Here is a 26,084-nt window from a genome sequence, read left to right on the forward strand (position 1 = left end):
TCTATGAGATTAAATTGTCAACGTGCGGCACGTGCCGACTGGACGTCAAAAAAAGAGTGCTTCTGTCATGTATCACACGTCTCTTTTTACCACGCAGTGTTACTGAATACTGATAGTGCCATCTCGCTTGCTCAGGCCTTTGTTTCTCTATTCCGCTAGGTACCTATATTAACTTTATGGTGGAAACGCAGCCTAAACCAAAGTTGGCACCACTGCACTTATGTCATTATTTAAAGACTTTTCTTTTAACGTCAAAAAAAAAATGTCTATATGTCTATCATCTATGTTTGGCGTCTCGCCGCTGAGTTGCGTCGTGTGTTTAGTAAACTTTTTGTAATTATTGTAGTTAATTATTCTGTAGTGATGTGAATTGCATGAAAAATCTTCTAGAAATATCCTGTAGGATCGCAGTTATCAAAGGATTATCTAAAAAGTAAATTGTGATTTAGAAAAACAATCATGCTCGCGTTCATATTAAAAAATAAGAACGATATTATTTATTTGCTACTACTCCTATTTAGCATTTTTATTGGGCCCGTTTATAGAAATATTAAGACAGTTGATCTTAAGAAATGGATCGGGACAGCGTTGGGCCTTTTATTGGTAATCACGGTGTCGGGCTACGATGCCGCGCATCCTATTATATCGGGGGCTTTGGGAATGTTCGCTGTGAAAAACTCGCACATTAAGTAAGTTAATTGCCACTTTGTTACGCTATTTATGTATATTTTATGTTAAGACAAAATTATAACAACGATATAGAATTATAGATTGTGGGTATCGCAGACACAATATATTTTCAATTGTTATGCGATAGCCGGGTGCCGCTTGGGGATTGATGGGTTAAAGTTAAGACTTAGCTCTAAACTATATTGTTCTTTTTTTTTTGCATAACAGAATGGTTCTTTATTTTTGTTTTCTTACAGATCTTGTCATGTGGTGGCCTTCTTTTTCATGTTCAGTTACTTATTTGTGTTCCGAATTGGAGAAAAATTTGGTATGAAATCTCACTCTGGCCATACAAATCTTGTTGAAATGATCATCGTGCTGAGAGTAGTGGGAGTAGCTTTTGAAATGAATGGCTCTTGGTTAGCGGCTAATCAACGTGACAAAGGAAAAAAGGACGGAAAAGATGTGGAGAAGAGGGATGGCAAAGACGTACAAAAGAAGGATGCAAAAGATGTAGAAAAGAAGGATGTGAAAGATGAGGAGTTTCCGGAATTGATTAATCCAAGTTTAGAAGACCTTCTACACTATTGCTTCAACTACATAGGCTTACTGACTGGTAAATATGATTTGAAACCATTGTATAGTAAATTATGCTAATGATTCGGTAAAAAATATAAACAAAGTGCTGAATACCTTACCAGTAAGTAACATCACTTCCTTTCGTTTTTCCTTTATATAAAATGTGAACGCAACTCAAAATATTTTTTTTTCAAGTTTTCTGAGTGTAGGATACACATCTAATATTTTGTGTGAACTTTGTAGGTTGGTTGATGTGGGTACATTCTTGTTTTTCTTATTGACATAATAAGATGAACTAAGTGGGTACATAAATATTTTCAGTGTATTTTGCTACCTAGCTCAATAAAGCTGTTCTTTCGTAATTTAGTGTTTTAATACTTATTCTGGACATAATAGTGGCGACGAAGTGTAAAATTGAAAATGGATCGAAAATGCGTAAAATTTAGTGAATACAATACACAAACAGACAATTGGGACAACTATATCGATAGACTAAAGTTTTGTTTTGAAGCAAATGGAATCATAGTGGACAATGTAAAACGTGCCAATTTTATTACGGTGTGCGGTCCGCAAGTGTACGAAACATTACTGGCGTTAATTACTCCGCGAAAAGCAACCGATGTGTCATTCAATGAAATCATAGACATTCTAACCAAACATTATAGTCCGAAACCAAATGAGATATCTATGTCGTACAAGTTTTATAAACGCGATCAAAATCGTGGCGAATCCGCTGCCGAGTACATAGCTCAACTTCGACGGATAAGTGCTAACTGCAATTTCAGCGACTTAGAACGAATGTTGCGGGACAGACTCGTGTGTGGCATGAAATACGAGAAATTGCAGTACGAGTTGCTGAAAAAAGACAATCTTACTTACCAGGACGTAGTCGACGCCATGTTATCATCTGAAAGTGCCGTAAAAGACATGCGTATGATACATGTAGTGGAGAGCACCAGCTACAGTGGCGCGCAGGCGTCGTCAGGAGCAACCGCGCTGGCTGCTGCACCCGTTGGATCGCCGTTGCCGCCGCCGGAACCTATGGATTTGGATGTCAACGCGCTGCGCCCCCGCCCTGCTCCGCGAACGTCGGCGCCACCTACTGCAGCACTGCGGCCTGCTCCTCGAAATTCTTTTCGACTGTGCTATCGCTGTGGAGACAGGCACGGTGGCGAATGCCGTTTCATCAATACGACGTGTCGGTTCTGCAAGAAAGTCGGACACCTGGAAAAAATCTGTATGACCAAGAAAAATGCAAACAAAATGAACTTTACGGAGGAGGAGGAATCTGCAAATTTGAATGGCATCTATGCGGTACAAAGTACAAGTCGAGTGCCGCCTTTCATCATTCGGGTGGTGCTTGCGGGCGCGCCAGTGGAGCTGCAGGTGGACACGGGCGCATGCCACACGCTGATCAACGAGCGCACGTGGCGCGCGGTGCTGCCCCGCCTGCCGCCGCCGCATCGCCTCCAACCTGCGCCACTGGCACTGCGCACGTGGACCGACACACCTGTTCATCTGCTCGGGCGGACAGTGGTACCTGTTCGATACATGGACGCCGAACACAAGCTCCCATTGCTAGTGGCCAAGGGTACCGGACCCAACCTACTAGGGAGAGACTGGCTCGGTCATCTTGGCATAAGTATGAACATAAATTTTCTTTCTAATGGAGATTCTACTGCGCTGGAAAGTATTATCACTAAACATAGTGAAGTGTTCAAGGACGGTCTCGGTACCTACCGGGGGGACCCTGTCACCATACATTTGAAACCAGGTGCTGTACCAAAATTTTTGAAAGCTCGCCCGGTTCCATACGCTATTAAGGAACGAGTAGAGAATGAAATTGACAGGCTGGTATCTGAAGGCGTCCTACGACCAGTGGCATACTCAGAGTGGGCAACACCGATTGTACCAGTTATTAAAAAATCTGGTGAAGTCAGACTTTGCGGGGACTACCGTAGTACCGTCAATGAAGCCACTGAATCAGATACCTATCCTATGCCTACAGCGAATGAGGTGTTCGCTGAGATAGGTGGCGGGAAATTCTATACAACACTTGATCTAGATCGGGCATACACTCAAGTTACTGTCACCGACGAGACAGCAAAACTTTTGACATTGAATACTTGCAAAGGACTGTATTCCGTACACAGGCTAGCATTTGGCGTAAAGGCCTGCCCGGGCATTTTCCAAAGAATGATGACAGCTCTACTGGCAGGCATCAAAGGAGTAGCAGTTTTGATAGACGATATTATTGTCTCTGGTAGCACCATACAAGAAATGCTGAAACGCCTGGACAAGGTACTAGTACGCATCGAAACAGCGGGACTACGTCTTAATAAGAAGAAATGTAAGTTTGCAAAAGAAAAAGTTGAATTCTTGGGGTTTGTCATTGATGGTGATGGCATCCACCCGTCACCGAGCAAGGTCGAATCCATACAGAATCCCAGAGCCCAAGAATGTTCAGGAATTACAAGCATTTCTCGGCCTGTATAATTTTTACGAGAGGTTTATCACTCACAAAGCTACAATTCTTGAGCCCTTACATCGGCTTTTGGATAAATCACAGGCATGGCAGTGGATGGAACGGGAACAAATTGCGTTTGACACAGCTAAACAAGCTCTTACATTTGATATGACACTCGTGCACTATGATTTAAACAAACCTCTCTTATTGACATGTGACAGCTCGGAGTATGGTGTTGGAGCGGTTCTCTCTCATATTACTGATGGTGGAAAAGAAAGCCCTGTTGCTATGAGCTCACGAACATTAAGCTCAACAGAGAGACGATATTCACAACTTGACAAAGAAGCAACAGCTATTTTATTTGGCATACAAAAATTTCACAACTATTTGGCTGGCAGGTCATTCACTGTGGTCACCGATCATAAACCCCTTCTTGGTATATTTCACCCCAAAAAACCGATGCCGACTATATTATCACCCCGTTTGACCAGAATAGCAATCGCTTTAACAGCACACAACTATAATATAGTATACAAGCCTGGAGCACAGATAGGTAGCGCTGACAGTTTGAGTAGGTGGCCACAGCCTGTGCCAGAAAAGCCTGAAGAGGAAATGAGCGAAATATTATTAATGGCTGAAAAACCAGAAGACTTCCCATTTGACGCTCAGCATATTGCGACAGAGACACAAAAAGATAAAACACTGTCTCAAATAATTCATTATGTCCTACGAGGGTGGCCTACAAGAGTAAGGGAGCCAGAGCTACATACCTACTGGCTACATCGCTCTGAATTATCATTACAAGATGGCTGTCTTTTGCTAGGTAATCGCGTAGTGGTACCGCCACCTTTGCGTGAAGCTACGTTACGAGCATTGCATAAGATGCATAGTGGAATTGTGCAGACCAAAGCACTAGCAAGAAGTTACGTTTGGTGGCCATATTTAAATGAAAATATAGAGGCACTAGTGAGTCAATGCAACAAATGTCTGGAACATCGGCATATGCCACCTAGAACACAGCACGAATGGATAACACCTACTAGACCTTGGTCCAGGATTCACATAGACTTCGCTGGCCCTTTTCAGAACAAAAATTTTTTGATCATCGTGGACGCGTACTCAAGATGGCCTGAAGTATTTATCGTTAACAATATGACCTCGGCGACGGTCATCCGACACCTACGAACAGTCTTCGCGACACATGGTCTGTGTGAGATATTGGTGTCTGACAATGGTACAGCTTTTGTGTCTGAAGAAATGAGGCAGTTTTTAGACTCCAACAAAATAAGACACATTACCACAGCACCATATCACCCTGCTACCAACGGATTGGCTGAAAGGATGGTCCAGACTGTAAAAGATAAAATACGTAAAATGGATTACCTAACATGGGATGTGAAGATACCCAATATGCTACTAGGTCTCAGAGCAACACCTTGTGCTGGAACACAAAAGAGTCCTGCAGAGCTCTTGATGAATCGGAGGATACGTACCTTACTGGATACCCTACATCCAGACCATATACAACGAAGAAGAACCGATAAACAAATACATGTCAATTGTCAGAGACGGAACAGAGAGACTAATGTTGGTTGTAAAATAAGATACCGAAACTATGCCTCTGGTCCAAACTGGTTACCTGGAGTTATAGTGGAGAAAACGGGTCCATCCAGTTATAAAGTGCAGACAGAAGGTGGGCTTATCATCGACAGGCATATTGATCAAATTATAAAAATCACATCACATGATAAGGACTCATCTCATGATACGGATGGAGGGAGAGATTCTAATATCTCGAGAAACGATGAGTCGCCAGATATTATAGAAATTCCTAGTGAAGAATCTTGGGCTGAGATGTTAGGAATACCAAAAAATTAAATTGTTATTTTGATTTATATTTATTGAATGCTGCTTACATTGTATTGTTTAGAAAATTACTTTTTTGGGTTCAATATTATTGATGATGTGAAATGTTCAATTATTATTATTAGTTTGTTTTTTATGCTATACTTATGTACATACTTAAGGGGGAGGTATGTAGGATACACATCTAATATTTTGTGTGAACTTTGTAGGTTGGTTGATGTGGGTACATTCTTGTTTTTCTTATTGACATAATAAGATGAACTAAGTGGGTACATAAATATTTTCAGTGTATTTTGCTACCTAGCTCAATAAAGCTGTTCTTTCGTAATTTAGTGTTTTAATACTTATTCTGGACATAATACTGAGCATATTTATTTTTATTTCAGGTCCGTACTATAGATACCGCACTTTCGATGACTATTTCTACCGACCGTACAGCAAGTATGCTGACCATATGCGCTTCACTGCTGACAACTTGAGAATTGTTCCTTTGTATGTCACTTTATATCTCGCATTGGCGAAATTCTTCCCACTCGAAGTAAGTTACAAAATCAATAGTAAACAATACTTTTTTTTCTTACTAAAATTACATATATAACTTGCACACAATGCAAAGCAAATGACAAAATGTTTTAATGCTAATCAATTGGGCATTTTCAAAAAAACGTGTACCCTTGCAAAAATATATCTATATTTTTTAAGGTCATTTATTTACCTTTATTTGAATGTCATATACAAGGAAAAATATTGAACTAATGGAATAAGTTAAAAAGAATGCCGAAAACGTTATATAATTCTGATATTATTGAAACAAAATCGAATTTTCGACGAAACAGATTCCGTTGTGCGACTAAATGTAAAATATAATTTAATACAAAAAAATACAGCAATAAATGGGTTCCTTCGTTTATTTAATCTAGTGAAATGCATATTTAATTGTTTATTAAAAAATATAGATAATTTCAAGGATCAACAAGAGTAGCAATTATTTTTAATTCATAGTGTGACTATGTGACCTACCCATTATTATTTTTACTTATTATTTTTGATTTTTTTACATGAGTAAGTAATATTTAACATATTTAAAGGAGTTTTTATAACACAAAAACCTTTTATTTAAACATTTTTATTGTTGCACTACTTATTTTTATAATTTCATAAAATCCATAATTTTTAATTTCTTGAAATAAAGACTTTTTAGTTTTTATTTATTTATACGCCAATAATAATTGTCTACCAACATTTTCCGATTGCCATCTTAATGCCCATGGAATACCGAAATATGCACTATCAACGAAAAATTGCCAAAATATGCACTATCGCCTAAAAAGTGACATTATATGCATTTGCATATGCAAGTATGCAAATGCATATAATCAGATGTCTAGTTATTATAAATCTAAAAATATCATGACACAAAATGATTTTCAACTTTACTGATAGAAAAGTAGTGGAAATTATTTAAAAAATAAAACTTTCAGGTACTTAAATTTTAAATAGTATATTTGTTATTGTTAAGTAAAGGCGACGCCTTGATAATTTGGCTGTAGCGATATCGATTTTTCAATGACTAAAGCTAAGAAATTAAAGTTCATTGACAGTATTTATCATGTCTTTGTCTTTGATTTACCCATAGCATAACACGATTGGTCAACTTTTATAACACAGAATAATCAATCAAATAAACCTGTGTAAAAAAAGTGATTGATATTTTTCCAACAGAGAAGAGTGATTTAAGCTTCCAAAAATGTACGTGGATTGGTTCAAGCTTTTACACTTTAATTTGCCCATAGCTTATATGAAATGTATTTATGGTTTTTAAATTACGCGACAAAACTATTTTGTCGCTTACGCCCTTTCCATTTTTTGCTGTTCCATTGCTTGTTTTCTGAGAGAGGCCGGGCCGGCCTTTCATAGAAAACTAGCAATCTAAAACATATCCAAAACGGTTTTTTACTTTAACGCGGCGTCACCTTAACACATAAGTAATAAAAAATATATTTGTATGTTAATCCTACCAGTTTAAAAATCTCCAATTTTCTTAATAAAATCTGTGAATAAAAAAATGATTTATTTAAAATGCGAACTAAACCTTATGCTTTCCGCCTGTTGTGACTTGTCCGTTCCATTATATGTGACCATAGGAAAAGTCACAAATCGGTAGTCACATAATATTACTTTCTTTTACTTTTAAAGTGTTTGTAAATAACCGATAATAGTTATCACAATTTCATTTTTTATACTAAATACTTAGATAATTTTGCAACGTGTCAACAGTAATAATAGTTAGAGAAAGTATAATAATGCTTACAAAATATGGTCACTTATCTGAACAAATAAACCGTTCCTGAAGAACCGTCCAATCTGCGTCCGCGTCTTGTAGCAGATTTTTAACTACTAAATTCAAATTGGAGTTTCTCGATGTACAATGAAATATAGTGCTATCATTTAGTGCCGAAAATATTTTTGTAGTATGTTTATAAAACTAAAAAAAAAACGGTCATTAAACAGAACATTCCGGTCGGGTTGTATTTTCATGATTATAATTTTAATTAATTTGTAGTTAAATTATGTTAGATTTTTCAATAACAAGTCATTCAATTGATACATTAAATATTTAGGAATCTAAAATATGTTTTTTAAGCAACTTACTTTAAGAAAAATAATAGTTATTAAAGATTTTCTTACAACTTCTGGGAAGGGGACAGGTGAATTTAATAGTTTTCGGTACTTAAAAACCCTTATAAATCTCATACTAAATAAAATTTTATACAAACGTGAATGTATTTTAATAAAAGAAAACTTGTTTTTGCTCCTACATTAAAATTACAAAATAACATTTTGTATGTATGTAATTTTTTACAAATAATCTGTAGCGAAGTGAAGGGACAAGGTAAAAACCAGGGGTACACATTTTTTTGAAAATGCCCAATTACATAATATTCTGTGTGTAATTTTTTATACCTACACTTCTTTAAATAAAATTGAATTAATCAATTTGTTTATTAATGTGTTTGTTTGTTCCTTTTCTCAAACAGCTATTTGAGATAGATTTTTGGTTGCTTTCAATTGAGATCAAATTCTGTTTATTTAAGAAAATAAATAAATTGAATTCCTGCACGATAAACAATATTATAATGCCTGAAATTGTAGTAGTAATAAAGTAATAGATGTGTTATTGTATTTTTTTTAATTTCAAAATTATGGTTCTATCAGAACCTGATGGCAAAAAATGGAAAAAAGAAATTGACGTTACTAATACTGGGGAAATTGGAGCAAAAAGTTTGATACTTTTTTTTTCCTTATAGTGGCTGATTCTGTGTGTGACACATGCAAATGTAAAAAAAATATCCAATGATTAAGGATTTTTTTGAAAATCTCCCATCCAAATTTGCCATGAGATTCTGGTAGTTGCAGTTGTGGCATAAAAATAATATTTTTAAACATGAATTATATTTTATTTCATTTCAGTATGTATTCTCAGACGAGTATGCAAACAGGACATTCTTTTACCGTATAATGTATCCATGGATGTTATTTGCTACTTTCCGCACCCGTCTCTACTCTGGTATGACACTGGCTGAGTGTGCGTGTACTGCATGTGGCTTGGGCGCATATCCTGTTGATGGCAAGAACAGATCTGGACACGGACCTACAGTTGGATATATGAGGCTTAAGAATATGTGAGTTATTGTTTTTTTAATTTTACATTTTTTTTAATTTCTATAAAATTTAATAATTTTTCTGTTGTTTCCTATTTTCGATAACATAGTTGTCTTTGTTTCAAACTTTTGCAGAAAAATTTTGGTGGTGTATTTAATTATAATTTTTATCAGGGTTATGGTTTTTCAGGGTTTGTTTATTTTAGCATTATGTTAATACAATAAACATTTCTTATTGCATGTTATTACATATTTGTATAATTTGTCACCCCTGTTATCACAGAAATCTTCTTTTTCAGGTCTGATGAAGAAGCAAGAGTTACTAAATATGACTTCAACACTATTGAGTGTATGGATGTTTGGGGTTGTGAGACAGTTGTAACCCTTCGTGACTCCATGAAAGTGTGGAACAAGGCTGTGCAATACTGGGTCGCTATGGTCGTCTACAAACGGTTCCCTATTGTGCCATTGAAGTAAGTAACTCACACACTAACACAGCATAAACATGACCGGGCTCAGTGGATCTCAATATATGTGTAGAAAAAATTTGTTTGAAAAGCCAAAAATTTTTTGATACATCTTTTAAATTATTGCTATATCACTGGGAATTAGATAACCTGCTGTAAAATGTACTATTATTGATTTGTAAGTGACTGCAAAACATTAATTATGAAGGCATTATATTTTTACATAAAATATATGCATATAATTACATAACATATTATTTTTATTTTCAGAATCCATGCTGCGTTATTTGTCTCTGTGATCTGGCATGGTTTCCACGCTGGCTACTTCTTCTGCATCTATTTCTGTCCGTTCTACTTGATGGCCGAGGATATATTCTACAAGCTGTACTACAAGAATGCTACTGGGATGGTCTGTATTTCTTTTTTGTCTTGTTTTTGTGACCTTAACGTATCATCTATCACTACTTGTCTTCTTCATTTGCACAAAAATGTCTTTTGGTCTCATACAAAAATACTGATATCTTGCTCGTATGGTTCCATTACAAATGAGGTACCAATTTATTTACCTATTGCATAGCTTTTATCGCGGCATCCGAGTGCGGCGGCCGAATAAAGAAATTCCGTAACGCCAAAACCTAACGCCCTACGATCGGCACTGTATACTGCTGACATGCTCACAAACACCGTCTCTGTCTGTCAGTTGTAAGATTACAGCACGGTGTTTGTGTATGTGCGACTAGACGTATGCGAATTGTAATTGCATAAGTTGATAAAAAATGCTATGCAATAGCTTTATCGCGGCAGGCCCCGAGTGCCACATGTATTTTTTCTTGTTTGCGATTTCTAGACACAAGTAGAGCAGGTATGAATTTCTTGATGATCCGCAACCATACTTTAGTAGATGTATGTGGTTGCTATATAATGCTAATTCACTATTTGTTACATAAACTATTTACAATCACGACATGTTATTATGGATATTTATCGTCTCCATAATTACTGGTTTTATTATTTGTTTGACATTGAAGACATTGTAACTTCTTTTACCTTGAATTTGTTAAAAGTTTTCATGTTGGAACCACTGTATGCAATCTGATATTAAAACATTATCAAATATATTTATCCTTTTTAAGATTCTTCTAAGATACCCTGCATTAGAACTATATAAAATATTTTTAGGGCCAATTCACACCGGATCGGCAGCGGCCGGCAGCGGCGCGAAGAGGCGCGGCGAGGCCGGCAGAGGCGGCTCGCGTCGCCGCGGGCGGCCGCTTGTGGACGCTCGCAGTCGCTGGCGGCCGCGCGCTACCTTCAGAGCGCCGCACAGTGGATCAAAAATCGAGTTTCATAGACATAGGAACTTGAATTTCCAGATGTCATTTTTTTGGGATGAAATATGTTTTCCTAGTTGTTATTACATAATAAAATGTAAAAAGGCTCATCTACGTGTAATAATAAGGGAGTAATAATTTTTTTAAGAAATTTGAGTGTGGAGCCGACATGAAAAATGAGGATGATATCTCTGGAATCGCATTATATCCTCACACACTATTATAGTACTAATTATTACTCACATTTTGGCATATTTTGTATTACGGCACTATTTGTACTTCATTTTGGTTAAATAAAAACTTAATTCAAATAGAAAGAAGAAAGAAATAATATAATGTGATATAATGTATCAACCCTCTCTTTATCCAGTGTCCCCAGTAACAATTTAAAACTTCCAACTGAATTAAATTAAATTGTCTGGAACTACTTGACATATTCTATTGTTTTTTTGTTAAATGATCCGTGTTCTTTACTTTCATAAAAAAATTGTAACTCCCTTATTATTACACGTAGCTGCGTCTTTTTACATTTTATTATGTAATAACAACTAGGAGACCATATTTCAGCCCAAAAGAATGACATCTGGAAATTCAAGTTCTTATGTCTATGGTACTCGATTTTCGATCCACTGTGCACCCCGCGTCCATCGGCGTAACGTGCTCGCGGCACCTCGAGGCCTCGAGGTGCCTCGAGGCCTCGAGCCACGACGCGCGCGGTCGCGGGAAGCCGCGAGCACTTTCCGCCGACGGTCGCGCGGCGCCTCGAGGTACCGCGCGACCGCCCGCGGCGCCTCGAGCCCTTTTGAAGTTTTCAAGCGATACTAGTAGTTATAATATAACTACTACTACTACTAATTTTAAACTTTATTTACATACATATTATGTATGTAAATAAAGTTTAAAATTATTTCACACTAAAAGTGCTCTTCGCGCCGCTGCCGATCCGGTGTGAATTGGGCCTGGACAATTGGACAAGACAAACAGAATAATATAGCTATGTATATTAATATATAATTAATACCTCGATCGTGGCAATTGCAGACACAATAGCTTTTCAATTGTTATGCGGTACCTGGGTGCCACTTGGAAGTCGATGGGTTATTAACTGAATTGGCTTAATATAAAATAGTATAATATAGTTTAGATATACGCCATGATTAAGGAAAGCAGGTTAAAAAAATATGAAATTGAATGTAAAAAAACCTATTTCTTTTATTACAGAAAAAGAAAGTCATCGGTTTTATAATGTGGTTCCTGCGTTCCCACTCCGAGTCATACCAAGCGGCAGCGTTCCTGCTTCTGACATTTGATCGTATATGGATATACTATTCTTCGCTGTACCACTATTGGTATGGTGTATGGCTCGTTTTCCTCATTCTTGGACTGATTTTGAAGAAAGTACACAGGGCGTAAGAGTTAAGATAAATCTTGCAATTTATAATTATCGTGAGTTTTTTAGTATAATATTTTTTATGAATTTATAACTTGTGTTCAAATGTTATTTATGTTGTTATTTTTTTATTTTTGAGATTTTTCATTATTTTTTTGTGGTTATTTTTTAATTTACTTATAATGTTTTTATTGCAACAAAATCAATGCAACAAAAATTTAAGTGGCTTAACACATTTTTAATGGGCTAAAATGAGGTCACGAATTTGTTTTCTAGTTTTATCTGTATTTATTATGGGTCCATTTTATTCCTGTAATTTTTTTTTCACATTGAAATCATGTTTAAATGGTTGATTGGATCCTTTAGGATTTGCTCAAGGGGACTCTTTTATTGGGTAGTATTAAGGTGACTTTTCGATCTTTACCGCAAGCGCAAAATGCAACTTTATGACACAGCCTAATAGGTTTTATTTTGCCGCAGCGGCACACGCCACCGCTGCTTTGTAGTGGCGTATAGCAAAATCAAACCTATTACCTGTGCCATTAAGTGGCATTTTATTTGAATTACCCGAGTGGTACCTTTAGGTTTTAGAAATGGGGTACAATCTCAGAGTTTGATCGAAACCTTCATGAATTATTGTAGCTACCTCTACCTCTACCATGAGTTTAATACTATAGTATTTATCGATACTCGATACCGACTACGTAAATATTTAGTATGGCGATTTCAGTTCCGCAAGTGACCGCTAGAGGCACTGTAAAATTTGCCATAAGTACTAAAAATTTACGTAGTCGATATCGAGTATCGATAAATACTATAGCTTTAAATTCATGGTAGGGCTGCTGGCAATAAATCATGAGGGCGCTAGTAGTGCAAATTTGGATTATGCACATTCTTTTGTTTCTATACAGATGATACAAGAGTATGCTATCATACCTCTTTCAAGGTATTTATTTGGCGATAAACATTATAATTTAATAATGTAAATAAACAACTAACACGCGGGATTGTTTACAAGTTGTCAGAAAATGTAAAACTATTTTATTCGTTGTTTTACAAAATTTTAATTTAATGTCTTAGTGTAGTGTGCCAAAACATGTATTACTACTATAAATTATTGCTTTGAAATTGTTATCATTTTTTAATCTTGTTAATTTTTTTGCACAGAACCTCATTTAAAGTCATATTGTACTGTACCGTATGTAAAGTTGTGACAAAATTATTTTAATAAAAGGAATAAAAACTGATATATATAATAATGGAAACGTTAGAATGATTACAGGTTGAAAATAAGACTAAAGTCTGTAAGGCTACATAATTTATGAATTTAGGGTGTTTTTAAATCAATTATTGTTAGGTATCAGTATACTTTGTTCAGGGTACCATATATGTGCAATGTGTGCAATGCACACGGGCGCCATCCTCTAGGGGCGCCAAATCGCCATCTTTAGGGGCGCCAAAACCAAGGACCCAAAAAATTTGACTAAAGGGGCGCCAAAATCCTTTTTTTGCACACCGCCAGTAGCCCTTACGGGGGCCCTGACTTTGTTATACTAAATATTATCAAAAGGCTCGTGGTGTATTGAGATTTCGATATTTGAAATCTTTAAGATGTGGCTACAGAAAAAAGGGTTATAGGAATGTTAAGATAAGTTTTATAACTTACAGCTTTGCCGCAAAGAGTTAACAAAAAAGGTGTCTTTTATTATTTTTGGCGTTAAATCCTTAAGTATGGCAACACTTTAAATAATATTTACACTTTTGGGCCAGGCTGTACAAAGATAATATAATTCGAATTACTGTAAACTTCTCAACATAATGAAATTTATAATTAGTCATACTACTATAAACACTGGATGAAAAAAAATTGGGATTGTTTAAAATGTCTATTGACATTCAGATATCCATATTTATATTATAAATAATGTCTGTGTAGTTTTCGGGTTACATTATATTACTTGGTACGGCAAAAATCCGCCTCCCTACAATTTGTATGGAAGCGGAAATCCGCTGCGCCCTGACACAGTGTGCGATACGCGCATCCGCTTCCATACAAATTGTGTGGAGGCGGATTTTTGCTTTGAGCCCCGGCACCGCCCGTCTCAGTGTGCTCACTCCTTTACGGTCTTCAACTATTTCCTTAGAAACTAAAGTTTCTCAATTAGTGATAAATGTGCAATTCATATTAGTCTCAATGAAGATATTGTGTATCTTGTATGACTTGTAGATGTGTATTGTAATAAGTTCGTAATATATACACTGTGTCATTATATAATGCATTTAATGGATCATGACATTCTTACTACGTAATTTATATTTATAATTAAAAAATGTCAAGGTAAATTTTGAAACTTTTATTTATTTTCCTTACAGTCATTTTGGGTACCCAAAATGATTGTACATGGGTACAATGGGTACCTGAATTCAGGTACCCATTGTTCTAAGTTAAACCGCAATTGCTTATATAACCTATTTGGTTAATAAAAAACAAATAGGTTATATAAACAATGAGCATTTAAGTGTTTATATAACCTATTTGTTTTTTATCTGATTTTTTTTCTAATTCTAATATACTTAATAACAAAAAAAAAAACTCAATCATGCAACCTATACTAAAGGCTAGTAACAACACTGGTATATTATGGTAACATTTATTAGAACATTTAAACAATGTTAAGGCACAATAAATAGTATCAGACGGTAAAACACTGGAAGTACTGTTGTATGAGGTACGTCACAAGCATTGTCACGCTGAAAAAATACAATATAATGGTATTAGGCATGGCACCTGAGAAACTGGTATTGAGTATTACGATTAAAGCTATTTGAAATTCTTAGAAAGTAACATTCTTTGGTGGCCAGATCATGAAAAAAAAACTACTATATGTAGTAGTTTTTTTATATGTAATTATTATGCTCACCCCTTTCTTAGAAGACTATTTTTACTTTGGACTTTGCCTAGCAAAAAAATGTTAGGGTAAATTCAGACCGCAACGCAACGCGTTGATGCATTTATAAATTTGTACTTCGACAGATTTCAATTGCGTAAGAGCCTGTCCACACGGGCGTTGCGTCGACGCAGCGCTGCCGTTTGACGCATAGCCGGCCACACGGGCGCTGCGTCATCGCAGCGTTATTACGAAGCAGTCTTAACGCTGTCCGTCATATGTGCGTTGCGCGCTGCAGTCACAACGTAGCGCGCCATGTGAACACATTGGTTATTTGTATGTAAAACAACGCAACGGCAGCGCTGCGTCGACGCAACGCTGACGCAACGCGCCGTGTGGACTGGCTCCTGCAATTCTGTCAAATCCATACAAATTTAGAAATGCGTCTATGCGTCGCGTTGCGGTCTGAATTGACCCTTAGACAAAGAAAAATATATTGACATCTAATTAAAACTTGCTTATTAAGGGGCTTTTCTGGTTCGTAAAATGCTATTATTTCTATGACAGCCATTCAAAGTTTTCGTTTTATAGGTAAAATATAAAAATGTTATTTTCTCACTAGCACTTTTGAGTCATCTATAAAAATCTAGTGCTAATATTTGTGACCAGAAATCTTGTGGTTTAAAATAATCTCTTAAATCAGGACTCTAAATTCAAATACTTATAAAAATATTTAAAAATTTTTAAATACTACTAGTAGGTAAAACATTGTAACAGAATATTCGTGCATATTATTAAAATTATATACAGTGCAGACTCGACAACAACAAAAGCTAGTTGCAAATAATTGTAAAGTGTAATTTACCTGCAGCGCTTAAGAACCTTCTAATATTAGAGCAACTGATATTTTTACTTACTTTTTAAAGTATACTTACATTATTATTAATATTCAATTATTCATATTAGCATTGCCACATCGGAAAATACATTGATACTTGTTACTGATTGGTTAGACTTAGAAAATAACTTAGGCCTATAAACACGGCAAACTTATTCGGCAAGTTACACAAAAAGTAAAATACATATTTTAAAAACATTTTGGTGGTGGTATAAATCTTATTTAAAAATTTTAGATTCTTTGAGATTCATACATAATATTACTGTGATATTTTCATATACCTTTACAATATTAGTTTATAAAATCAAAGTTATTATATTTATAACCAGAAGTCCATGTTATTTTGTTATAGTGCTACATAATTTGTTACCTTTCACTTCACCAAGTTAGAGTTCATATAAACAGGCAAGTCAATTGATAGCGAAATAATATTGCAGTGTTACAGATTTTTACATTTCTGTGCGTGATATTATAATAATAGGGATGATGACAAGGTCAAAGATTAGCGAATTTTGTTAAAAAAATAAAGAAATCACGGTAAGAAATAAGTGTTCCCAAAATTTCAGCTTGATAGCATTTGTATTTTTTTTGTTAAGCGCCTTCAAAGTTGGATATTCAAGTCGATTTTTTTTAAAATTTTAATATTTGTATACAATTCGATAACTTATGCAATCAAAACAACTTTTGTTATGAAACCACTTTCATAAACGCAATATTTAATATACCTGTCGAACAAAATTGTCTCCCGATGCGTACAAACTACGAAAGATTGACGTCATACTTTCGTAGCACTTTGTATGGAGCGTTTCGGGCAGGTCTTTTTTATGAGATATTTGAATTGTCATATATTGGTGAATTTTAAGCTATCAGAGTCATTCTTTCAACGATGTTTCTATTTTTTAAGTGTCTTTCAATTACCGATAAGAAAAAAAAAATAGTCATCATGCCTATTAATAAAAAAAAATAATAATAAGAAAAAACAACAATAAGCACTACATAGATAATAAAGCTAGGCTCGCCATCAGAATACTTGGCTGTCTTAAAATTAGTGGAAAATAAGTCTAAGCAGATCATGCAATGCGTGGATAGAGAAGCCTCGCCATATACAGGGTATTTACCCAACGTTCCAGCCGTAGGAAACCGGCTTATTAGTGGTGGCGCCACTGTGTTGGGCGTAATTCTTGTTGTAATTCCTATTCTGGTTGGGCGGCTGCACCGGCGGGTTGCCTGATGGAGAATTTCGGGGGTTAGAGTATGACGAGTAGTTGGGATTCTCCATGATGGGCCTGGTGTTGAAGAGGCTATTCAGATTGCCGCTTTTGGACAAATTACCGAGGACGTTGCCGAAGATGCTGGAGAGGGATCCGCCCTGGCCACCCTGGCCCTTGGCGAAGTTGTTCAGCGTGCTCAGGATGCTGTCTACTGGACTCTTGCCTCCGGAGCCTCCAAAACCGAAACCGCCAGTGGAACTGGAGCCGCCGTGGTTCGAAGATCCGCCGTAGGGCGAACTGCCTCCGTAGGGCGAGTTTCCACCGTAGGGGTTGGAGCCTCCGAAAGTTGATCCCCCAGTGCCACCGTACGGGTTGGATCCTCCAAAAGTGGAGCCGCCCGAGCTGCCGCCATAAGGTGAGTTGCCTCCATACGGAGAATTTCCCCCGCTAGAATGACCTCCATACGGCGAGTTGCCACCGTAGGGGTTGCTACCACCGTAGGGGCTGCTTCCACCGTAGGGGTTCGAGCCTCCGAAGGTGCTCCCACCGCTGCCACCATATGGGTTGGAGCCACCGAAAGTGCTCCCACCGCTGCCACCGAAAGTGCTCCCACCGCTGCCACCATACGGCGAGTTGTTGTTAGTGGGCGGGGCGGGGGCGGGATAGCTCGGCGGAGAGTCGTCTCTAGTCGGTGACTGCGGCACTGGCTTCGGAGCTGACGGCTTAGCTGGCTCGGAGTGCGATCCTGGAAGTAGGAAAAATATTATGTAAGTATAAAATTTGTAGCTGGCAGATATTTATTTATTAAACTGCAAGTAAGTAGGGCAGACTACGCCATACCTCCAATGCCAACATTAGTATGAAATTGTAGTTGTATTATATTGTATGAAAACTCTTAAATTTCCAATTATGACGACCTCTGTGGCTCAGTGGTGAGTGCGTTGGTAGCTCAAGCCGGGAGTCGCGGGTTCGAATCCCGCCGATGGAACAAAAAGTTTTCAATGTTCCCGGGTCTGGATGTGTATTATATATGTGTATAATGTAATAAAAATCTTAAATATAATATGTATATAGTATAAAAGTATTAAATATATTTCCGTTGTCTGATACCTGTAACACAAGTCCTTTAGGTACTTAGCACGGGGCCAGACTGACGTGGTGTGATGCGTCCATAGATATTAAAAAAAAAATTGGATTTTACCTTAGTTAAAATCTTTCGATTAACCTACTATAGTAAAAGCTTTTGCATTCTATTTTTTGTGTTGAATAGATTCATGTTATTTGTTCAAGGGCTCGCCTCACCTCAATAACCTTTATAACCCACACCCCATACCATTAGTAATTGAGCTTACAGCTAAGTAGCACATCGAAATTTACGGAATAACACACTGCGTGATCATTATTTTGTAGAGCTGTTAAATGACACGAACATCACACCTTCATAACGACAAGCTAGAACGCTTCATAGAATTTGCACTATATACTGCAAATCTCCATAAGTTGTGAACTTTATGAGATGAATCCTTATTTTGTCAACATTTTAACTTTTCCATCTTTTGGCTTCAAGACACTCATTCTCCTCTCCTCTCCTTACACTATTCTTGTCGGGTTAGTTCTCGAACAGGTGGTAGATACACTTACACCTATCGAGTAAAGTGGCCGGACAGTGTTTTCGCCAATTTGATTGGCTAAGAGCATTGTCGCGCCACTCTTCTCGATATGTGTAACAAGGCCCTATGCTGTAGTGTAGAGTGTAGGTGTAGACAATCTTAAAAGTGTTAGTTTTCTTACCATTTTGAAAATAAAATAAAAAAATTCGAGTCACAAGTTTCTATCAGAGGTAGGTACGGAACTATAGCCACAGAATACATATTAGTACAACAGAAGAACCACACCAAAAACCCGTTTAAAGAAATAACGGCTCATGCTACGACACTATAAAGATCAGATTCCGACCGCGCAATGCTAAATTTTTTTCACCTAAAAGTGCGCTCTTTTTCTATCGGGTAAGAAGACTGACTGACTGCACAGACTTAATATGATAATAAAGTTATTTACCTTCAACTTGGGACTTCTTCTTGCAGGTGGGATATGTTCCACAGTTGGATGTCTGTCCGAAGGAACACGCGTCCTCTGCTAACACACACACTTCGCTGTTAAGACACCCAATGTCTCTGCAAGTGCGCCCATATTCTGAAAAAAAAAGAATATTTTATTAGGCATTTCAACTTCAAAAGTTTGCTCCGATTTCACCATTGCACGTTAAAATATGTAATGGTTAGCCGTTTGGCTATATTTCTTGTGCTGCGTATTGATGAAAGGAAGAGCATACAAATAAAGCGGTTGATAAAAACAGGCAAGGCAAAATTAGCACTTTGGCACAACATGTTTACAACATAGACTATGTCCATTGTCCATCTTTTCTCAATATGACAAGTTGAATAAGTCTGCCTTTTGAAAATTAACTTATCACAAAAAACATGTTTCCAAGAAACGGATCATGACACCGACAGGAATCATAAAGGAAAAATCTCGCACCGATCTCTCCAATAACTCCAATTCTAAATTCCCGTATGCATTTGGATTTCCGAATGTAAAATAGTAATCACGTTTGAAACGGATTATTTCCAATAACGTGTTCAGAATAATCGAGATCCACCTTCCGAGTATCATGAATATATTTTATTTCCTGAAAAAAATTTTCTTCGCTGCCGTGACTGGGAATTTGTAGGAAAATTTGCATACACCATATTGGGTTCGCGCCGCGAGTTAATATTACACGAGCAACGAACAGAGGGGCCATTCCGATAGGGTATTTCCAGAACAAATTATAGAGTATCAACTATCAGTATCGACATCGGGATCGAGTATCGGTGTCGAAGAAATTAAGAGGATACACCAGGGGCTAGAGAATGAAAAAAAAGTACTTACGTGTAATATCTATAGCTGTCTCCCTTACCTCAAGCCTATAACGCAGAACGCGATAGAGACAACTGCAGAAAATCAACGATTCGTTGTCCCCTGATTCCTTCTCCAAAACTTAACCGATTTAAGTACTTTTTTCATTAAAGATTAAAGAAAGGCTTGAGCTGTGTTCCAGTTTTTTTTTGTATAATCTAGTCAAATCTGTTTTCTGGATGTTTGAACACAGCGGAAAATCTGGCCATTTTTTTGGGGTTTTGAACGTTCATATCTTATTTAATAATTAAATTATGGAAAAAAAAAGAAAACATAGGGACATTGTATTAGTGGTCGTAGATATTCAGGAAAAAAATTATAACTCTACCGGCACTATCCAGGGAGGAAACAGGGGACTCCTCTTAATGCAGAGCGAAGAGACGAAAGAGTTCGAGAATAATATAATAAAATTACCTTAATGAAGAGTAAAGTTATATCAAAATCTTCAATATTATATTCAAGTTAAGTGATCACAAAAATATCTGTAAAAAAAGTTGAAAAACAAGTGACATCAAAAATATGTAGCATGTATGTAGGGTACACACACCAAAACAACATTTTTTACAATTTTTGTCTGTATGTCTGTCTCGTCTGTCTGTTTGTTCCGGCTAATCTCTGAAACGGCTGGAGCTATTTTGCCGAGATTTTTTTTTGTAGATAGCTAGGTGTAACTTAGGCTACTTTTTAACCGACTTCCAAAAAGGAGGAGGATATATTTTACTTTTTTCATATTTGTTAGCGGACTATCCATCTTTGTTAATATACTATGTTGACGCGGACGAAGTCGCGGGCAACAGCTAGTCGTCAATATAATATCAAGTTGCTTTCGTTACTTTTTCAAATTAAAGATCCTTACTCTTCGTATACATTGGACCAATATCTCTCCCGAACTTAGGAGTTTTCGCCACCAAATTGTTTTTCTCCCTTATCGTTAAACTTAGTATATTACAGAGGTTCCTGTCACAGAACTTGTAAATTACACTCTGCACTCATAATTTAAATGATTGAGAAAACTCGGGGAGGCTAAATAAAAATGTTTCTTTATTATTTTTGCGAGCACAAAAGAAATCTTCGCGAAACTTCGAAAGCAAAACGATTTGCAAGAAGTTAATAAAGCCAGCTGCAAAAATGTATTTATGCTGCCCAATTTTTAATTTGTGCAATGACGCAAGCGGATATTATGTTGTAGGGGGGGGGGGGGGGGGGGAATATAATGACACGCATAGAGTAACAAAACTACTGTAAGCCATACACGCTACGGTCTACCGGATTGATGGATCAGATTGATGGGAAAGTTTTCGTGTAACCTACGTTTATTCCCACACACATTCCGGTCTACATGCGCAGGCATAACTGGTACCTGCACAGGTGGACCTCTGCGATAGACCGTAGCGTGTATGGCACCCACTTATGGGTGCCATACACGCTACGATAGTAATACTTCAGAAATCAGGCTGTGTATGTGTCGCTTACACACGCAGCGCTGAAAACGTTACATTTTATATTTCCGGTTTCTGAGCTTCCTAATTCATTAACGCTTTGATTGGCTATCACTAAAATATTGTAAACCAATCAACAACGCTGTTGAATAGATAAACTCCTGTCAAGAAACCTAAGAAACCGGGCGTTTGTGATTGTTTGTGCAACTTGTGTCGTAACTTTTTAAATCACAATCTAGCTAAGGCAGATACAACTGCAGCCGTCGACACGTCAACGGCTGCAGCCTGCAGTTGTATCTGCCGTTGGCAAGTGCCGTTCGTCTGTAAGAAGCCTAAGCTAATGTCTTGATCAAGTGGAAGCGTTAGTCAGATGCTATGCAGGACATGACCCTAAAATACTGCTATAAGACAATTGACCTTAGGGAAAGGTTCTTTAAAGTGAGAGGAATCCACAATAGTCAATTATATCACGCAGATTCCAAATAATGCCAAAACATTACACTTCATCGCTTTTAATGCGCAAACGCTCTTACGCCAACAATAAAGACGGGACGTGTCTTTCCAATACACGAAAAATACATAAATGTAAAAAAAAATCTTTACAGTGTACCCAGCATGATATATTTCGGGCCTTGAGGGTGAAAACTCAGCAAGTGTCTCGGAAGGCAATAAAATGTTATAAAAAAGTGTCATAAGGAGCCATAGCCCATAACTCACTGTTTTGTTCGCGCTTTATGTGCCAAGTAATGGTATGGAATGCTTGGGTTTTCGACGTAATCACCTTTTATCATCGGGATTATAATGTTCATTGATTTTATCATTATTATCATCTTCATCTTACGGCCGCATTCAGACGTTTAATGATGATTAAACTCCAATTTAATGAAGAATTTGAAAGATAATGGGGCTTATGTTAAAATCATCATTTAATTACAGTTAAGTATTAACGAGCTTTTGCCCGCGGCTTCGCTCGCGTTAAGAAGTATTATTATATACAAACTTTCATCCCCTATTTGAACCCCTTGGGGTTGGAATTTATCAAAATCCTTTCTTAGCGGATGCCTACGTTATAACATCTATCTGCATGCCAAATTTCAGCCCGATCCGTCCAGTGGTTTGGGCTGTGCGTTGATAGATCACTATGTCAATCAGTCAGTCAGTCACCTTTGAGTTTTATATATATAGATATTCGTCTCTGAGTACGACAGTATGTTATTATTTTAGAACTTGTGTAACAAGACTTTCATTATGAAATTGTTTGCTTCAATAAAACCTTTGTCGCTAACAATGTATGAAGTAAACTTTTTAATCTATACAAAGTAAGAAAAACCTTATACAAATATCGGACAGAAAACGTTTCTAAACGATTATAGGCGCATAGATGTAGAGTAGACCACGTGGGAGGGTTTAGGCTACTTTCATTGCGGAAAATGTACCGTTCCTGTGGGATTCTATTTAGGGTCCTTCCACACGACGTTTTTTGCGCACTGACGACGCGAGTTTCTGATGCGCTCGTCTTCTGCGCGTTTTCATCGCGTTTTTGCAGATATAAAGTTTAAAACGTGTCGGCTACCTAGCGTTTGCTGAGCGTTCAACTTGCGTTATCGAATATCGATACAAACGAGCGTAAAGAACGTCGCGTGGAAGGGCCCTTAGCGGGAATACACAGCTATCACAGGTACAATTGATTCAAAAGGACAATGATACTAAGAAGTAAGAGGCAATGTTAAATTCGTTCAAAAGGTCATTGTAAAGGTCACAAGGTAACAACGAGACCACAATACGAGACGCAAGTACATAACAGGAAATGTTTATCTACATTGCCGTACGTACGTTACATTATACTACATAATATAATAAACTATACACTATACAGGCAGTAACATAAAGAGACTCTGGAATGAACTGACCATTACGCGTATTCCCCCTTAAAAGGCCACCAACGCGAGCATACATCAGTCAGAAGAATCATACTTGGAGTGTTCATGGGCGACGGTAGTTACTTTCTATCAGGTCGCTCGTTTGCTTTTTTCATTCGTTTCAAATTCATGATGTTGAGGCATTACTCATAGAAACATAGAAGTCAAAACTCTTTCAGCGCTGCTTTTAACAATAAACTGTATATACAAGAAACTCATAATAAAGCATTATCGCTACTCTATGTTCCACCCTGTATATGTAATTAGTTTCACATAGAGCCTGTCTACGAAAATGAAGCCTACGCTATGAGGAAGGTAAAACAATGTAGGTACAAGGCTGAGCTAAATTTTAAGTCACGATTTTTGCCAACATGAGCAGGCATATTTTTTTTACATGACTACCAAGAGATTCTTGATATTTAAAACATCTTTTGGGATCTTAGAAACAGTTATTTTATAGCGCGACAAAGCAAAACAAAATCTTGTATCTTCTATATTTTTTTACCGCATTTAACCAAATATTTTTTGAGTCAAATTAATGTAAAAGGATTATTCTGCTGAGTGCTATTTTAAGGTACCAATCCATACTTCCATATCCATACTAATGTAAATTATAAATGCGAAAGTGTGTCTGTCTGTTACCTCTTCACTCCCAAACCGCTGAACCGATTTTGCTGAAAAGTATGAAGATACTTTGAGTCCCGGAGAAGGACATAGGATACTTTTTATCCCTGAAAAATGTACGGTTCCCGCGCGATAAACGAGTTTTGGCGCAACGAAATTGCGGGCGTCATCTAGTAAAATAGTAAAATCAAGTGTGACGAGAATATCGTTTTCGTAGCTTATAGGAAGCGGACTGAATCAAACGAGGAACAAAGCTGCATAGCATTATAAGTTATAACAGCAGTGGAATTGGGGTACTGCTTATAATTTTTAATTTCGAAATAAAAGAGGAAGATGCCATATAAAAGGAATGCTATATTACTTTGCTGCAAAAAAAAAAAAAAAACAATATTTGAGGACATACATGGCAACAGCCAACAAGGCTTTGATTAAAAACAAGGTTCTCTATACATGTTTCCTGTTTCTCTATTTGTTTCTTAGTTCAAAGTCCTCGACAGATATGAAATGTGATGTTTAGTACGAATAATAAGAGTTTAGGAAAATGGAATTTATAATCTGGAATTAATTGAATTTTTTTAGGTCAATTTTGAACTAAGATAAGTAAAAAAAAAAAAAGGATTTTGGCGCAATCTCGGCAACGCGGCAATTGTATGGCCAAGGTCGTTTGCTCAGGGGATGCCCTTAAAATAAATAATAATAAACATAACTTACTCTGGAGAAACTGGGTTTTAAGTTTTAACTTTTAAGTTTTGAACACAATACCGCCGTACTCAGAGACATTTAATTATGAATAAATGGGGCTAATGTCAAAATTTTGTATTAATTACATTTAAGTGATTAATGTTCCACACTAAGTGCGGTTAAGTAAAATTTTGAGCAGCAAAATTACAGAATACTCACTCGAATATCCGTCAGCGAAGTATATTAACGCGAAGAGAAGTAAGGAAGTCCTCCAGTCCATGGTGTACCTGTAAATAGAAAGTTTAAATTAAGTTACGACAGCAAAACTCATCATTTTATATTAGTAGAAATACTAGACATCCACAATTCAAGTATCGCACAGGACCCATACATATTATTTTTTATCCTATGTCTTTCCGCGGGACTCAAAGAATCTATACACCAAACTTCATTAAAATCAGTTTAGCGGTTAATTAATTAAATATGTAGAGGTAGCGACAGAACACACTCTCGCCATACTAGACGCACTATACATAAATTAATAAGTCAATAGCTGCGTATGGCAGACTCAGGGCGAGGCAGCTGCTCGACCCGAGGCCGCACAAGTGGAGACGCTGCCTCAGCCGCGCCATGTGGCAAATTCGTTGCCACGGGCCGAGACAATATATTTGGTCGGGTTTTTTGGCGCGCTCAAAGAATCCTCACTCCGAGCCGTGCACTTGGTGGAGACGGGCGAGTCGCCTCAGGTCGCAATGGACAACGAAACTGCAGTTAAATTAATAAAATTGTACGAATGTCATCGTGTTCTTTGGGATCCGTTGAACAAGAAGTATTACTACCTTTTTTGTATAGTTTTTTGGTGTTTTCTCTTTTTTTTATAGTGTTAATGACTATTAAAGCAGCAGCTACTCTACGTGCGTCTGGTGTCATTGCGTTCTTGCTTTACACTGATTTCGGACCAAGGTGAGGCGACATGCCTCACTTTGATCCGTAACGTGCCTCGAGCCTATGACTCGCAGTGAGCAGCCTCGGCTT

General features: G+C 37.1%; 2 protein-coding genes across 3 annotated transcripts in view; one reads left to right on the forward strand and one right to left on the reverse strand.

The window, feature by feature from the left end:
* The first annotated feature begins 295 nt into the window (after positions 1 to 295).
* On the forward strand, positions 296 to 13,121 carry LOC121732187 (lysophospholipid acyltransferase 7). The gene is made up of 7 exons (XM_042121981.1): positions 296 to 689; positions 927 to 1,285; positions 5,968 to 6,119; positions 9,053 to 9,264; positions 9,543 to 9,716; positions 9,981 to 10,119; positions 12,263 to 13,121. The coding sequence occupies exons 1-7, from the start codon at positions 460 to 462 to the stop codon at positions 12,452 to 12,454; spliced, it is 1,458 nt and encodes a 485-aa protein (XP_041977915.1). The 5' UTR covers positions 296 to 459; the 3' UTR covers positions 12,455 to 13,121.
* A 1,947-nt stretch (positions 13,122 to 15,068) lies between these two features.
* The window catches only part of LOC121732381 (keratin, type I cytoskeletal 9-like), a 31,502-nt gene continuing 20,486 nt past the window's right edge, over positions 15,069 to 26,084 (reverse strand). Inside the window, exons 2-6 of one of the 2 annotated variants that reach the window (XM_042122248.1) lie at positions 25,269 to 25,336; positions 19,487 to 19,621; positions 17,550 to 18,173; positions 17,336 to 17,444; positions 15,069 to 15,182 (exon numbers count right to left, since the gene is read on the reverse strand). In XM_042122248.1, coding sequence (XP_041978182.1) covers positions 15,125 to 15,182; positions 17,336 to 17,444; positions 17,550 to 18,173; positions 19,487 to 19,621; positions 25,269 to 25,329 — 987 coding nt within the window. In that variant the 5' untranslated portion in view covers positions 25,330 to 25,336 and the 3' untranslated portion in view covers positions 15,069 to 15,124. Of the gene's footprint in view, positions 15,183 to 17,335; positions 18,174 to 19,486; positions 19,622 to 25,268; positions 25,337 to 26,084 lie in introns of both variants that reach the window. The other variant, XM_042122247.1, reaches the window with a different exon arrangement.

The sequence above is a fragment of the Aricia agestis genome, chromosome 12, assembly GCF_905147365.1.
Source record: "Aricia agestis chromosome 12, ilAriAges1.1, whole genome shotgun sequence".
Taxonomy (NCBI): Eukaryota; Metazoa; Arthropoda; class Insecta; order Lepidoptera; family Lycaenidae; genus Aricia; species Aricia agestis.